The sequence below is a fragment of the Ranitomeya variabilis genome, chromosome 1 (assembly GCF_051348905.1).
Source record: "Ranitomeya variabilis isolate aRanVar5 chromosome 1, aRanVar5.hap1, whole genome shotgun sequence".
Lineage (NCBI taxonomy): Eukaryota > Metazoa > Chordata > Amphibia > Anura > Dendrobatidae > Ranitomeya > Ranitomeya variabilis.
Genome location: NC_135232.1, coordinates 723134711 through 723151645, shown reverse-complemented (window position 1 = coordinate 723151645; position 16935 = coordinate 723134711). Strand labels below are relative to the sequence as shown.

The 16935-nt window shown below is 44.5% G+C and overlaps 2 protein-coding genes across 4 annotated transcripts in view; one reads left to right on the top strand and one right to left on the bottom strand.

Moving 5' to 3' along the window:
• The window catches only part of LOC143798623 (protein kinase C theta type-like), a 1028586-nt gene that overhangs the window by 335466 nt on the left and 676185 nt on the right, over positions 1 to 16935 (bottom strand). The gene's annotated exons all lie outside the window — the stretch shown is intronic.
• TTC7B (tetratricopeptide repeat domain 7B) overlaps positions 1 to 16935 on the top strand; it is a 152798-nt gene that overhangs the window by 104705 nt on the left and 31158 nt on the right. For all 3 annotated transcript variants that reach the window (XM_077267669.1, XM_077267673.1, XM_077267678.1), the window contains exons 5-11: positions 6845 to 6966; positions 12399 to 12477; positions 12572 to 12744; positions 12827 to 12890; positions 14486 to 14623; positions 14857 to 14940; positions 15910 to 16014. In XM_077267669.1, coding sequence (XP_077123784.1) covers positions 6845 to 6966; positions 12399 to 12477; positions 12572 to 12744; positions 12827 to 12890; positions 14486 to 14623; positions 14857 to 14940; positions 15910 to 16014 — 765 coding nt within the window. The remainder of the gene's footprint in view (positions 1 to 6844; positions 6967 to 12398; positions 12478 to 12571; positions 12745 to 12826; positions 12891 to 14485; positions 14624 to 14856; positions 14941 to 15909; positions 16015 to 16935) is intronic.

The following is a 16935-nucleotide window of genomic DNA, read 5'->3' as shown; positions in this document are numbered from 1 at the left end:
ACTAAGCGCAGGGCCGTGCTTAGTAACCCGATGTTTACTGTGGTTACCAGCGTAAAAGTTAAAAAAAACAAACAGTACATACTTACATTCCGGTGTCTGTCCCCCGGCTTTCTGCTTCTCTGCACTGTGAGCACCGGCCAGCCGGAAAGCGAGCACAGCGGTGACGTCACCTATGTGCTTTCCGGCTGGCGCAGACACAGTGCAGAGAAGCAGAACGCCGGGGGACAGACACCGGAATGTAAAGGCCCCGTCTCACATAGCGAGATCGCTAGCGAGATCGCTGCTGAGTCACAAGTTTTGTGACGCAACAGCGACCTCAGTAGCGATCTCGCTTTGTTTGACACGTACCAGCGACCAGGCCCCTGCTGTGAGATCGCTGGTCGTGTCGGAATGGCCTGGACCTTTTTTTGGTCGTTGAGGTCCCGCTGACATCGCTGAATCGGTGTGTGTGACACGGATTCAGCGATGTCTTCACTGGTAACCAGGGTAAACATCGGGTTACTAAGCGCAGGGCCGCGCTTAGTAACCCGATGTTTACCCTGGTTACCAGTGTAAAATGTAAAAAAAACAAACAGTACATACTCACCTTCGCATCCCCCGGCGTCCGCTTCCCACACTGACTGAGCGCCGTAAAGTCAAAGTGAAAGCACAGCACAGCGGTGACATCACCGCTCTGCTGTTAGGGCCGGCGCTCAGTCAGTGCAGTAAGCGGACGCCGGGGGACGCGAATGTAAGTATGTAGTGTTTGTTATTTTACATTTTACACTGGTAACCAGGGTAAACATCGGGTTACTAAGCGCGGCCCTGCGCTTAGTAACCCGATGTTTACCCTGGTTACCCGGGGACTTCGGCATCGTTGGTCGCTGGAGAGCTGACTGTGTGACAGCTCCCCAGCGACCACACAACCACTTACCAACGATCACGGCCAGGTCGTATCGCTGGTCGTGATCGTAGGTAAATCGTTATGTGAGACGGTACCCTTAGTGTGAAGGTACCTTAGGGTACCGTCACACAGTGCCATTTTCATCGCTACGACGGCACGATTCGTGACGTTCTAGCGATATCGTTACGATATCGTTGTGTCTGACACGCTACTGCGATCAGACATCACGCTGAGAATCGTACGTCGTAGCAGATCGTTTGGAACTTTCTTTCGTCGCTTGATCACCCGCTGACATCGCTGGATCGTTGTGTGTGACACCGATCCAGCGATGTGTTCGCTTGTAACCAGGGTAAACATCGGGTAACTAAGCGCAGGGCCGCGCTTAGTAACCCGATGTTTACCCTGGTTACCAGCGTAAACGTAAAAAAAACAAACAGTACATACTTACATTCCGGTGTCTGTCCTCCGGCGTCTCAGCTTCTCTGCACTGTGAGCGCCTGCCGGCCGGAAAGCGAGCACAGCGGTGACGTCACCGCTCTGCTTTCCGGCTATGGTGCTTACACAGTGCAGAGAAGCAGAACGCCGGGGGACAGACACCGGAATGTGAGTATGTACTGTTTGTTTTTTTTACGTTTACGCTGGTAACCAGGGTAAACATCGGGTTACTAAGCGCGGCCCTGCGCTTAGTAACCCGATGTTTACCCTGGTTACCCGGGGACTTCGGCATCGCTCCAGCGCCGTGATTGCAAAGTGTGACCGCAGTCTACGACGCTGGAGCGATAATCATACGACGCTGCAACGTCACGGATCGTGCCGTCGTAGCGATGAAAATGGCACTGTGTGACGGTACCCTTACTCTCTTGAGGTCTTGAATGGCGTGGGTGGGGAGGTGGTCACAGCCTGGATAACAGATAACAATAGCTTGCTTTGATCTACACAGCAAATAGAGATAAGGGGCCCCCATGGACAATCAATAGATGCTTATTATTTCTCATTTGCCATTCACCAGTAGATACAAGCAGCTATGGGGGAATTAATAAATGATGGAACCCCCGCTCTGTCTATATGTGGGAATTCTCCTTCACTATTGATTAATAATGAGAGTGGAAATGAGAATTGGCTCTTCTGAGACCGAAGAGTGTTGATTAGATGTGACCGGCACGAGGGGCCAGGGATGCAGGCGCAGCAGGAAGCTTGACAAATTATCAGAGTTTCTGGACCAATGACTGGTGGACGAAAAGGAATTTTACTGTAAATATGTATGTGTTAATGTATACAGTGGGGAAAAGAAGTATTTAGTCAGCCACCAAGTGTGCAAATTCTCCCACTTAAAAAGATGAGAGAGGCCTGTAATTGACATCATAGGTAGACCACAACTATGAGAGTCACAATGAGAAAACAAATCCAGAAAATCACCTTGCCTGATTTGGCAAAATGTATTTTGCAAATTATGGTGGAAAATAGGTATTTGGTCATTAACAAAAGTTCATCTCAATATTTTGTTTTATATCCTTTGTTGGCAATGACAGTGGTCAAATGTTTTCTGAAAGTCTCCACAAGGTTGGCACACACTGTTGGTGGTATGTTGGCCCATTCCTCCATGCAGATCTCCTCTACAGCAGTGATGTTTTGGGCCTGTCTCTGGGCAACACGGACTTTCAACTCCCTCCAAAGGTTTTCTATGAGATTGAGATTTGGAGAGTGGTTAGGCCACTCCAGGACCTTGAAATGCTTCTTACGAAGCCACTCCTTCGTTGCCCTGGCAGTGTGCTTGGGATCTTTATCATGCTGAAAGACCATCCACGTTTCATCTTCATTACCCTTGCTGATGGAAGAAGGTTTGCACTCAAAATCTCACAATACATGGCCCCATTCATTCTTTCATGTACAGGGATCAGTCATCCTGGTCCCTTTGCAGACAAACAGTCCCAAAGCATCATGTTGCCACCCTCATGCTTCCAAGTAGGTATGGCGTTCTTTGGATGCAACTCGGCATTCTGTCTCCTCCAAACACGACCAGTTTTGTTTCTACCAAACAGTTCTACTTTGGTTTAATCAGACCATATGGCATTCTCCCAATACTCTTCAGGATAATCCATATGCTTTCTAGCAAACTTCAGACATGTACTGGCTTAAGCAGGGGAACACGTCTGGCACTGCAGGCTCTGAGGGTATGTGCACACGTTGCGGATTCGTGTGTGGATTTTTCCACTTAGATTCTGAGAAATCCGCAGGTACAACGCCCTGCGTTTTACTTGTGGATTTACCGTGGTTTTCACATGCATTTTTACACCTGCGGATTCAATTATGGAGCAGGTGTAAAATGCTGCGGAATCCGAACAAAGAATTGACCTGCTGCGGAAAATAAACTGCAGCGTTTCTGCGCTGTATTTTCCGCAGCTTGTGCACTGTGGATTTTATTTTCCATACGTTTACATGGTACTGTACAACGCATGAAAAACTGCTGCAAATCCGCAGTGTCAAATCCGCTGCGGATCCACAGCCAAATCCGCTGCAAATCCACAGCCAAATCCGCAACGTGTGCACATACCCTGAGTCCCTGGCGGCGTAGTGTTACTGATAGTAGCCTTTGTTACAGTGGTCCCAGCTCTATGCAGGTCATTCACTAGGTCCCCCAACCCCCCACCCCCCACCCCCGTGTGGTTCTGGAATTTGTGCTCACCGTTCTTGTGATCATTTTCACCCCACGAGGTGAGATCTTGCGTGGAGCTCCAGATCGAGGGAGATTGTCAGTGGTCTTGTATGTCTTCCATTTTCTTATTGCTCCCACAGTTGATTTCATCACACCAAGCTGCTTGCCTATTGCAGATTCAGTCTTCCCAGCCTGGTGCAGGGTTACAGTTTTGTTTCTGGTGTCCTTCGACTGCTCTTTGGTCTTCACCATAGTGGAGTTTGGAGTGTGCCTGTTTCAGGTTGTGGACAGGTGTCTTTTATACTGATAACAATTTCAAACAGGTGTCCTTACTACAGGTAATGAGTGGAGGACAGAGGAGCCTTTTAAAGAAGAAGTTACAGGTCTGTGAGAGCCAGAAATATTGCATGTTTTTAGGTGACCATATACTTATTTTCCCCCATAATTTGCAAAATATAAATTGCCAAATCAGACAAGGTGATTTTCTGGATTTGTTTTCTCATATTGACTCTCATAGTTGTGGTCTACCTATGATGTGAAGTACAGGCCTCTCTCATCTTTTTAAGAAGGAGAGCTTGCACAATTGGTGGCTAAATACTTTTTTCCCCACTGTATAAATACACACAGTTATGTGAAAAGTGTTTGCCCCTTCCTGATTTCCTACTCTTTTGCATGTTTGTCACACTTAAATGTTTCAGATCACCAAAGAAATTGAAATATTAAGCAAAGATAATACAAGTAAACGTAAACACAAAATGCAGTTTTTATATAAGTCTTTATTCTTAAGGGAAAAAATGCAAACCTATAGGGCCTTGTGTAAAAAAAAAAAAAAGACCTACCACCTCCCCTTAAAACATAAAGTAACTGTGGTTTATCACATCTTTGGGAAGCTGAGTTCACATTCCCTAGCCACACACAGGCCTGATTACTGCCACACCTGTTCTCAATCAAGAAATCACTTAAATAGGACCTGCCTGACAAAGTGAAGTAGACCAAAAGATCCTCAAAAGCTACAAATCATGCCACGATCCGAAAAAAAATTCTGGAACATATGAGAAACGAAGTAATTAATATTTATCAGTCTGGTAAAGATTATAAAGCCATTTTTAAAGTTGTCGGACTCCAGCGAACCACACTAACAGCCATAATCCACAAATGGCGAAAACATGGAACAGTGGTGAACCGTCCTAGGAGTGGCCAGCTGACCAAAATTAACCCAAGAGCGCAGCAACGACTCATCCAAAAGGTCACAAAATACCCCACAACAACATCCAAAGAACTGCAGGCTTCACTTGCCACAGTTATGGTTAGTGTTCATGACTTCACCATAAGAAAGAGACTGGGCAAAATTGGCCTGCATGGCAGAGATCCAAGACGAAAACCACTGCTGAGCTATAAGAACATAAAAGCTTGTCTCAGTTTTGCCAGAAAAGATCTTGTTGATCCCCAAGACTTTTGGGAGAATACTCTGTGGACTGACGAGACAAAAGTTTTTGGAAGGTGAATGTTCCATTACATCTGGCATAGAAGTAACAGCATTTCAGAAAAGGAACATCATGCCAACAGTAAATTGTGGTGGTAGTGTGAAGGTTTGGAGCTGTTTTGCTGCTTCAGGACATGGAAGACTTACCTGTGGTAAATGGAACCATGAATTCTGCTGTCTACCAAAAATCCTGAAGGAGAATGTCCTGCCATCTGTTCATGACCTCAAGCTAAAATGCACTTATACAGCAGACAATGATCCAAAACACACCAGCAAGTTCACCTCTGAATGGCTCAAGAAAAACAAAAGTAAGACTTTGGAGTGGCCTAGTCAAAGTCCTGACTTTAATCCGATTGAGATGCTGTGGCGTGACATTGAAAAGGCGCTTCATGCTCGGAAACTCTCCGGTGTGGCTGAATTACAACAATTCTTCAAAGATGAGTGGACAGAATTCCTCCAGAGCATTGTAAAAGACTCATTGCCAGTTATCACAGACGCTTGATTGCAGTTGTTACTGCTATGGGTGGCCCAACCAGTTATTAGGTTTAGGGGGCAATCACTTTATCACACAGGGCCCTGTAGGTTTGGATTTCTTTTCCCCTTAATAGTAAAGACCTTTATTTAAAAACTGCATTTTGTGTTACTTGTGTTATCTTTGTTAATATTTACATTTGTTTAATCTGAAACAGTTAAGCGTAACAAACATGCAATAGAATAGGAAATCAGGAAGGAGGCAAACACTAATATATATATATATATATATATATATATATATATACATATACTGTATATATAAACATACATAATCATCTATATATATATATATATATATATATATATATACACTCACCGGCCACTTTATTAGGTACACCTGTCCAACTTCTTGTTAACACTTAATTTCTAATCAGCCAATCACATGGCGGCAACTCAGTGCATTTAGGCATGTAGACATGGTCAAGACAATCTCCTGCAGTTCAAACCGAGCATCAGTATGGGGAAGAAAGGTGATTGAGTGCCTTTGAACGTGGCATGGTTGTTGGTGCCAGAAGGGCTGGTCTGAGTATTTCAGAAACTGCTGATCTACTGGGATTTTCACGCACAACCATCTCTAGGGTTTACAGAGAATGGTCCGAAAAAGAAAAAAAATCCAGTGAGCGGCAGTTCTGTGGGCGGAAATGCCTTGTTGATGCCAGAGGTCAGAGGAGAATGGGCAGACTGGTTCGAGCTGATAGAAAGGCAACAGTGACTCAAATCGCCACCCGTTACAACCAAGGTAGGCCTAAGAGCATCTCTGAACGCACAGTGCGTCGAACTTTGAGGCAGATGGGCTACAGCAGCAGAAGACCACACCGGGTACCACTCCTTTCAGCTAAGAACAGGAAACTGAGGCTACAATTTGTACAAGCTCATCGAAATTGGACAGTAGAAGATTGGAAAAACGTTGCTTGGTCTGATGAGTCTCGATTTCTGCTGCGACATTCGGATGGTAGGGTCAGAATTTGGCGTAAACAACATGAAAGCATGGATCCATCCTGCCTTGTATGGAGCATCTTTGGGATGTGCAGCCGACAAATCTGCGGCAACTGTGTGATGCCATCATGTCAATATGGACCAAAATCTCTGAGGAATGCTTCCAGCACCTTGTTGAATCTATGCCACGAAGAATTGAGGCAGTTCTGAAGGCAAAAGGGGGTCCAACCCGTTACTAGCATGGTGTACCTAATAAAGTGGCCGGTGAGTGTATATATATATATATATATATATATATATATATATATAATATAATATAATATAATATAATATAAACATATTTTTCCCACATCAGGTGCAAGCAGCAAATATTCAGAACCGGAGTCCGAAGCCAGGACCAGCAGCCCCAGACCAGGAGATGAGCTTCTTCTTGGAGAATGGGCTGCAGCGAGCACATGTCCTGTACTTCAAGAATGGGTGAGTGGTGTTTGCGGCCGACACTGGCACTGTATATAGGTGACGGCTCCTATACTGTGTGTGGAGGCACATAATTTTGTTTATTTTTTTGTGTCTTGTGGATATTTTATTACTTTTTCTGTATGTCTATAATGTTCCGCTGCAGGATAAACTTTCATGAAGATGAACAGTATGTATACCGCTAATAAGTGTTCCTCACATAGAGACCCCCCAGACTGGTGTATGTGACCACGTTAACCTGTAAACCCCTCTCATCTGTAGGATTCAGACTCGGTGACGTGTTTCCTGCTTTGTAATTTCATCCTCAGAAAAAAAAAATGAAGAGACAACGATTTGTCTGTATTCATTTTCCACAACTTCAAACCTTGGAGATGATTATTGCACCTTTTTCTTATAATTCTGCAATATTTTTTTTTCTCAGGCCACAGGGATTCACCTCTTCCTGTCACCCCTTGCTGATTCTGTGCACACAGCAGATCCTGTACTGTGCACACGCTGAACCAGCAGTAGTCTGGAAAGTCTTGAAGCCTGAGCGGGAATTTAAAAAAAAAAAAAGATTTTGCCTTGGCTGTAACTGAAGTAGAATTCGGGATATAGCTCAGGATCAATGTGAGGGATGTAAAGCTCAGGATTTAGGTAGTGATGTTCACTGGATTGTTCTCTTTAATGTGCAATTCTACCTCTTTAATAAAAGGGCTATATATCACTGCTCTTTCACTACTGATTCAGTGATTGCACCCTATTATGGGGGTTGTATGCCACCATTAAGTCCTATAACATTGCATTCATATCCCGTGGCGTCCTGGCTCTTGTCTCACTCCAAGTTTTGAAATTGAGGATGTTGATTTCCTTTTCACCATATTTTCAGCCTCTGCTGATTTGTTTGATGTGGTACTGATTCTCCTCAATGCTGCAGCAACTGTCACGTTTGCTCTGGGGTTGCCATGGTAGCAACAAACTAAGGGTCAGGTCACAATTGTCAGATTTTGATAGAATCTCGAACATGCAGACGTGGCCGAACTCTGCTACAGCTACACTCGCGTGCCCTCTTTTGTCATGAATCCTATTTTATGAGTATCATGAAGCCCATAAAGACTTGGTAGGTACTGCCATGGAAACCCCCGAGCAAGCACGAGATTGAGTTCACTGCCGTGATAAAGGCTGCTCCTCACCTGTTCCACTCTGACTGTTCAGAAATGGGCGACATCACAGATTTCTTGCTGCAGTTGAGCTGCTTTATCCATTGTATTAGAGGCAGCACAATTTTTTGATGTTTAATGAATTCCAGAAATCCGGTTTCTGAAAATGTAGATGGAAGATCTGTTAATGTTAGAAATGAGACATGCAAGAAATAAAATGCTTTCTCATGTGAGGCCCCTGCAGAGTGGCACATCGCAGCAAACAGACACTCCGCTCTGCACCACTGATCGGTGACATTACATAGTCTGTGACTGCCCTTTATATTTACATATTCCAACAAGGCCGCGTTGCTCATCCTGGGCCCCCTGATGCAGGTGCCCCAGCACAGTGCTCCATTGTAGTGTTATCTAATTCACACCGTAATATTAGTGCTGAGCAGCAGACTGCACAGACCTCCAAGAATAATGATTGTCTTCTCCCAGAAGACATGAGCAAAATCGATGCTATCATTAGTTGGAAACAATTATCGTTCTGTTAATCGATATCAAGTTATGACCTCCCGCTACCACCATTACTCTGTCAACGGAAGTCACTTAGACATCACTACTGTATACCGAATGTGTCTCCCAGCATATCCCCGGAAAGGACACTGATCTAAAATGATGTTGTCTCCGAATGCAAGACTTTCTTTTAGTTTATTATCTTAGTTATATCTGTTAATATGTCTGCTATAATACTGTTCCTATGTACAAGAATATAACTACTATAATACTGCTCCTATGTACAAGAATATAACTACTATAATACTGCTCCCTATGTCCAAGAATATAACTACTATAATACTGCTCCTATGTACAAGAATATAACTACTATAATACTGCCTCTATGTACAAGAATATAACTACTATAATACTGCCGCTATGTACAAGAATATAACTACTATAATACTGCTCCTATGTACAAGAATATAACTACTATAATACTGCCCCTATGTACAAGAATATAACTACTATAATACTGCCCCTATGTGCAAGAATATACTTACTATAGTACTGCTCCTATGTACAAGAATATAACTACTATAATACTGCCCCTATGTACAAGAATATAGCTACTATAATACTGCCCCTATGTACAAGAATATAACTACTATAATACTGCCTCTATGTACAAGAATATAACTACTATAATACTGCCCCTATGTACAAGAATATAACTACTATAATACTGCCTCTATGTACAAGAATATAACTACTATAATACTGCCTCTATGTACAAGAATATAACTACTATAATACTGCCCCCTATGTACAAGAATATAACTACTATAATACTGCCTCTATGTACAAGAATATAACTACTATAATACTGCTCCTATGTACAAGAATATAACTGCTATAATACTGCCCCTATATACAAGAATATAACTACTATAATACTGCCCCTATGTACAAGAATATAACTACTATAATACTCCCCCTATATACAAGAATATAATTACTATAATACTGCCCTATGTACAATAATATAACTACTATAATACTGCTCCTTTGTACAAGAATATAACTCCTATAATACAGCTCCTATGTACAAGAATATAACTACTATAATTCTGCCCCTATGTTCAAGAATATAACTATTACAATACTGCTCCTATGTACAGGAATTTAACTACTATAATACTGCTCCTATGTACAAGAATATAACTGCTATAATACTGCTATGTACAGGAATATAACTACTATAATACAGCCCCCTATGTACAAGAATATAACTGCTATAATACTGCTATGTACAGGAATAGAACTACTATAATATTGCTATGTACAGGAATATAACTACTATAATATTGCTATGTACAGGAATATAACTACTATAATACTGCTATGTACAAGAATAAACTCCTATAATACTGCCCCTATGTACTGGAATATAACTGCTAGAATACTGCTCTATGGTCGGTAATGTATATACACATGCATATACAGTAGATTGTCTTCCTTGTATATGGATGTTGCGATTTGTTGTCCTCAGGGCTGGTGTAGGTCATTTATAACTCTTGGAGGTCATGTGGGGACGGGGGTTAGGAAACACGGTTTTACTTTTTGAGGTTGCATAAGTCGGATTATTACTAGAACCTCTGATTAGTGGACAAGTAACGTTACGTTGGGCCAGGCGTGGACTCGTGGTGACCTCCACTTAGGAATCCGTTGGCTGCTGACTGATTGATGAACTGATTGATGAACTCCAGCACTGCTGCTTGACTTCTGGGGACCTTATAGTCATACTTTTCATTGCTTCCCTGTATTCCAGTGAGTATTCCAGTGATAACAGGATGTTAGGGAACTGCACTTCATGCATTTATCCTATGTGTCCTTTATTCTAGCGGCTCTTCAGGTTTTATAACTGCCTGGGTGACTTTGTGTGGACGCTCTAGATTAGAAGTTCATTCCGGGTCTCAATCCTATTAAATCGACCTGTTATGTGATTATTGCACTGAGGCTGAGCTGGAGATCAGTGTGTGTGGTGATGTGCTCGTGGTGTCTGATGGCGGCACTATACTTCACCACCCTAAGGGCACGATTGCTGATTTATCAATTCGTGTTTGCCATTTTGCAGTTTTTAATTTTAGATCCCCCAGCAGTACAAAGTATTTCAGTAGAGAAGTGATATGATTTTATAAAAAGTCACAGACTAGAATTTACATAATAATAGGAGCAGGGTCCCAAGCAGCACAGAGTGTTTCAGGAGAGTAGTGAACTGATCTTGTGGAACGTTACAGACTGGTAATACCATAGTGGAAGAAGTAGAGTTCTCAGCAGCACAGAGTATTACAGGAAAGATGTGTGTTGTTCTGGTTGAAGGCTACAGACTTTGTGCTGCGTAGTAGAGGGAGCAGGGTCCTCCAGCACTACATAGTATTTCAGGAATGATTCGCAGTTGCTTAATTTGCCCAGTCCCTTCTCCTCTCGGTGTTGAACTTGCGCTGGAGACTTATTTAGTGCCACGAACCCGCGGATGTTGTGTTGGATTATCCTATAATTGCCCTGTAGGGGGTATTTGAGGGATAAAATAAAGTCAATTTCCTTTTGATCCCTGGAGTCCTTTGTAAAACCCTAGGAGGCGCTAAGTACAGCACAAACAACTTTGATCAGCTGCCAAGTCGTAGTGGGCCGCTTCTCAGGTGACATCTCCTTGAGTTCAGCATCAGACGTCTTTATAAAGCCTCCGGTGAAGGCGTTGACAGATCTGCTGTGGCCGGACCTGTCCTGCTGCCAGTTCACTATGCAGAATTAATTAGAAGGATTAGCGAGTTGCTGCGCCCGTGGGAGACTGATCCAATGCCATGTTCTGGCTGCACGGGGTCAACGCCAAGCGCCAGTCCTGTGAGTCCTGCCCTGCACCCACGTGCCCATCACTGAAATATTTATATAATACACCAGCCTGTGGGAAAAATAGTTATGGGGTTCGGCTGTTCCAGGCTTTTTTCCTTCTTCTCAATACTCAGCAGAAATTCTTGTCTTGTTACAATGTGTCAGCGCAGGAAATAGCAGTTCATCTGGGGAGATTTGTTTTGCTGTCATGTTACTGGAGAATGGCCTACATTGTTACGCTCCCCAGCTGTGCTAGCAGGACTGCACTCAGACTGACCACAAACGGAACGATAAGGCGCGTACTTCTATAAAACACCATAGCGCAGATTTTCTACCACCGCAGATCTGATCCGTGGAAAGTGAATCCACTGGTTGCTGCGGCGATGGCGTTAATGCTACATTGCTGTTTGTGGCGCAGTAATAAGACGCACGGCTTGTTAGGCTGCAGAGCTGCCCAGGGGACTCTGCGCAGAACTTGTTTTGCCCTTGATGATTACACTTTACTACTTCATTAGTGTCGCCCCCAGGAGCGAGGCTCTGTGAACTCCACAAGCGCCATGAAAATCCGCCATGTCTCGCTGCTCAGATTCGTCACAGGTGTACAGAAGTTAATGTGCTGCCAAGTAAACGCCATAAACCATGAATTGTCTGTAAATGATTGCAGCCGTTTATATTAGATGCAGGCGATCGCACGGGAGATGGCTGAGAATTAAAATCTATAGCGAATGTAGGGGCTCCCTCCAGGTCACAGGCATGCAGCAATAATGTGCCAGGAAAAGTATTCACCCCCTCCTGGAGCATAGGAATACATTCATGACTGATTCATGACTGGTGCAGAGAACCGAAGCCTGTCCTGCCGAGCTGACTATCTAATCCAGAGGTTTAGGACAGAGATCATGGTGTCTGTTCTTGATCCAGGAACCTGACTCGGGGAGTGGGCCGATTCCGGGAGATCCTGAGAGCTGTAGAGACCAGGACCACACAGAACCTACGGATGGTGAGTGTGCTAAGCACGGGTCCTGAATGCTAGTCACACCTAGATAAATGGAGGTCATTCAGTGGTGACTGTCTTTTTACTTTCTCCGTATCAGACGATCGCCCGGCAGCTGGCTGAGATTCTGCTCCGGGGGATGTGCGAGCAAAGTTACTGGAACCCACTGGAAGATCCCCCAAACCAGTCACCCCTGGATGACCCCCTCCGACAGGGTCTGAACACAAAAAGCTATGCATTAAGCCGGAGGCCGCGGGTCTATTCAGGGGAGAAGTGAGTATTCCCATCCGGTTCTGTGTAGCAATTTTGCATTTTGGTGTTTTTGCTTTGATTTAAGATTTCATTTATTTTCTAGCATTTTCTGTCCTCAAGAAAACACAGAAGAGGCGCTGCTCCTGCTGCTGATCAGCGAGTCCATGGTGAGAGTCCCTGTTACACAGTGTACGACACTGACGATGGGGGCCAGTATATGAAGCGTGTTCCCCTATCTGCAGCCCTCGGCTACTCCCGTCACTGCTATTGATCCGAGTGAAGTGGCTGGGAGCATGTCTGACTGCTGCTCTGTTCAGATGACCCTCAAGTTCCTGTGATTGACCGGACCCCCAGCATCTTGATGCTTATCCTGTGGATGAATTATACGTTTTGAGAAAAGCCTTTTTAATTAATGTGGAATGAAAAGTTTATCAGCTTTCTAATTTATAGGGGTGTTCTCGTCTTAGTAATTGATGGTATATGTCTTTGATAATCCATCATTTAATGATTGCTGGTGGTTCAACCTCTGGGCCCGTCAGCGATCCTGATAATGAAGGGGTCGCTGTGCTGTAGCAGCCGTTATCGGGTTTTCCTCCTCTGAGGGGCTTTCTGGGACCCCTGCAGCAGTTTGTCTCCAAGTGGATAGAGCTGGATGTCATTCCCTGCTCAGCCGGGAGCGCTGCTGTGTGTAACAGTACTGTGCCCTCTTCATTTTCAGGATTAGTGGGGGTCCCAGAAGTCAGACCCCATTAATTTAGCATATCCAACAATATGCCATTACTTGCCAAGATTTAAGTTTTTCAATTCCCCCTTATATTCCATATCTCTCTTTTGTCATGGAGTGAAACCATTCTTGTGAGAGGTCACAATCTATGTCCCACTGAACTTTCTCGTACAGCTGATGATTTGTTGCAGTGTGTCAGCAAAGATCATTTTTTTCTGTCGGGGAGGATGGTACAAATTTCTCATAATGGTGAAATCTTACATATCCGGATTTATTGTAACAAACCCATCATCTGTGTAAATTATTAGATTGGGGGGAATTGTAGCCTCTGGATGTGAGCATCGTTCTCTGTGAGTAAGCAGAATAATTGAAAATGGTGAAGAACTGAAACAGAGAGTTACAGAAGTTTTAATTAGAGGTGAAGTCTTACAAAGAGAATCCTTTTCTTCCTACATCACTGACGATCAGCTCTTATCACGAGTCATCAGGAATGTGCATTCTATGCCTACCATTCCCGTGTGCTACATGGATAGGTGGCTGCCGATTCTGGTAACTCCTCTATGCCCTAATATGACGTTCACAAGTGGTTATGTAAGGATGCTACCCAGTACTGGAGGAATTCGGGGTTTTTTTTTAGATCCGCTTTTTAATCGCCTCCTAAATTTAGAAGTTTCCATGACAACTGTGGCTTTTCCCAGATTGTTCAGATTGGCTTTTGGTGGGGGCGGGAGGCAGATTGTAAACAGACGCGGCCGCGCCCAGATTCAGGGCTCTTATATGGCCACTGTGGATGCTTTGCGTTCATTACTGGGCTGCAGATTTGAGCCTGGCAAGGACTCTGGGAGCTGTCGCCGCCCCATACTTAACCGAATAAAAGAGGACGATACAATGTCACGTTGTCAAAAATTGTATCCAGTCGGTCTGTCCACCTCTGGGAAAGCTGGGTGATAACCAAATATGGCCCCCATTACTCCACCATTTAATGTGTCTATTAATTTACTGACGTGACGTGTTGATCGGTGTTTCATCTTGTCTTAGGCCAACAGGGACGCCGTGCTCAGCCGGATCCCAGAACATAAGAACGATCGGATCATCAGCCTGCAGAGCGCCTCTGTGGTGTACGACCTGCTGACCATTGCACTGGGGCGGAGGGGGCAGTATGAAATGCTTTCAGAGGTACAGAACACCAGACAAAAATAAATAAGACCCCCCAAAGTATAGTGTAAGCCGAGAGAGAGCGGACATGTCATCAGTGGATTCTGTGTTGTCTACATTGTTGCTTATGCAGCGTCCCAACCGTTATGTGAAAATGATGGATTAGGTCTGATACAGAGTTCCCCTTTAACCCTCTCGTTGTTTTGTTGGACTCTCTCTCTGGCCTCTGACCTCTCCTGCTTTCCTTCCACCAGTGCTTGGAGAGAGCCATGAAGTTTGCCTTTGAAGAGTTCCACCTCTGGTACCAGTTTGCCCTCTCGCTCATGGCTGCAGGAAAGGTGATGTCCTCTGCTGCTCCCAGATCGTACAACTTGTGTTAAACCCAGGCTGGCTTTATAGTGATCATTTAGCCCATAACGGTATGATGGACAGGGCTCCCACCTCCATGGTAAGCGGGATGAAAGGGCTGCAATACTCAATTGAGTAATGTGGTGCTTTTATAGTTTTATCTTTCCACCATGCCATGGACTGAGCTGCAGTACCAGCCCCATAAGTATGGCGCTGTCCGGATAATCAATGGACTGTCCTCCCAGCAAACACTGCAACCCTTCATTTTGCTAACTGTGGGGTCCCCAAGTCCCTTTTTTTATTTCATTGGAATTCTGTGGCTCCTCAACCATTGGAAAACTAGAAGTGCCAGCAAGTCCTTAAAGCTTTATCTGCTGGAAACTCATGGTTGGCTGACCACTGATGAATGCTAATAGGGTCTTCTCAGCCTCGTCCCTTCCTCACGGACCAGATACTGATATAATGCTCGACCTTCAGGCTATGGCCATTATTTTCTGCATTACTGGAATTTCTGGATCTGATTTGGAGATCTAATCCTATAGAGACCCCCTTTACCTTGGGCAATAATCAAGCGAAGCCATCTTTGTAAGTGTGCAGTTTTCTGATCATAGTGCCCAATAAACATGTCGCTGGTCAGCCAGCTAACAAGCAGAGCGATTGCTCTTTTTACACCCTTTTATGAGGGTACTAAACTGGCCCCTGTCGGGATCACATCTCCCCATGTAAACGAGGAATGTGCTGCCGATAATATGCACATCATATGGGGACCAAACTATTGTATTAACCATACAGATCGCGCAGAAAAGTCTCAAATCAGTGCCAATCATCAGCGCAGAAATGCTCCTGTGCAAACCGCGAGCACATGTTTCTCTGCTGCCACACTGTTAGCACTTTGCTCTTGTGTTGTGCCGTCTTCCCCTGATTGTTCAGCTCTCTCGATAAATTTCTCTCGTTTTCAGTCTGCCAGAGCTGTGAAGGTTTTAAGAGAATGTATCCGCCTCAAGCCTGAGGACGCCACCATTCCCCTTCTTGCTGCCAAGCTGTGTATGGGCTCTCTGCACTGGGTAAGTGCCTCTGCAAAGACATGTGGACACCTGTAAGGCTGTGTGCCCACATTGCGTTTTTTATGCGTTTCCGCCACATTTTTGCCCCAGCAGAAACGCTTAAAAATCTTAGGATTGCATGGGAATGCGTTTTTTATCTATGGGATTCTGCAGTTGCTGTGCCCATGCTGTGGATTTTCGGGCTGCGAAATTGCATAACGGTAAAATCCGCAGCATGTTCATTATTTCTGCAGAATCACGGCAATTCCAACGCCATAGGATTGCATTGAAACCCTCACTTTACGCATGTGGCTATGCCCACCATGCGTAAAGTGAGCGCTTCATGTGCGGAGGGTACCCAGGGTCTGGAGGAGAGGAGACTCTCCTCCAGGCCCTGGGTACAATATTCCTGTAAAAAAAAATAAAAGAATTAAAATAAAAAATAGGGATATTCTTACCTTCCGATGGCCCCCGGAGTCCTCCCGCCTCTCAGCGGTGCACGCAGCAGCTTCCGTTCCCAGGGATGCATTGCGCGAATCACCTGAGACGACGTCGCGGTCACGCGACCGTGACGTCACAAAGGTCCTTCGCGCAAAGCATCCCTGGGAACGGAACGTACCAGGAGCGCTGCTGAGGAGATCGGGGGGGCCATCAGAAGGTGAGAATAACCATATTTTAAAATTTTTTAAACTATTTTTAACATTCTATCTTTTATTATTGATGCTGCATAAGCAGCATCAATAGTATCAAGTTGGTCACACTTGTCAAGCACTATGTGACCAACCTGTCAATTCGTTTTCCAAGCGATGCTTCAAATCGCTTTAAAAGCGCAAGCATTCTGCAAGCTAAAAACGCTTGTGTTTTGTGGGAAAACGCATGCGAATTCCGCATATATTTTACCCGCCACAGAGCATTTCTGCAACGTGGGCACATAGCCTAAGT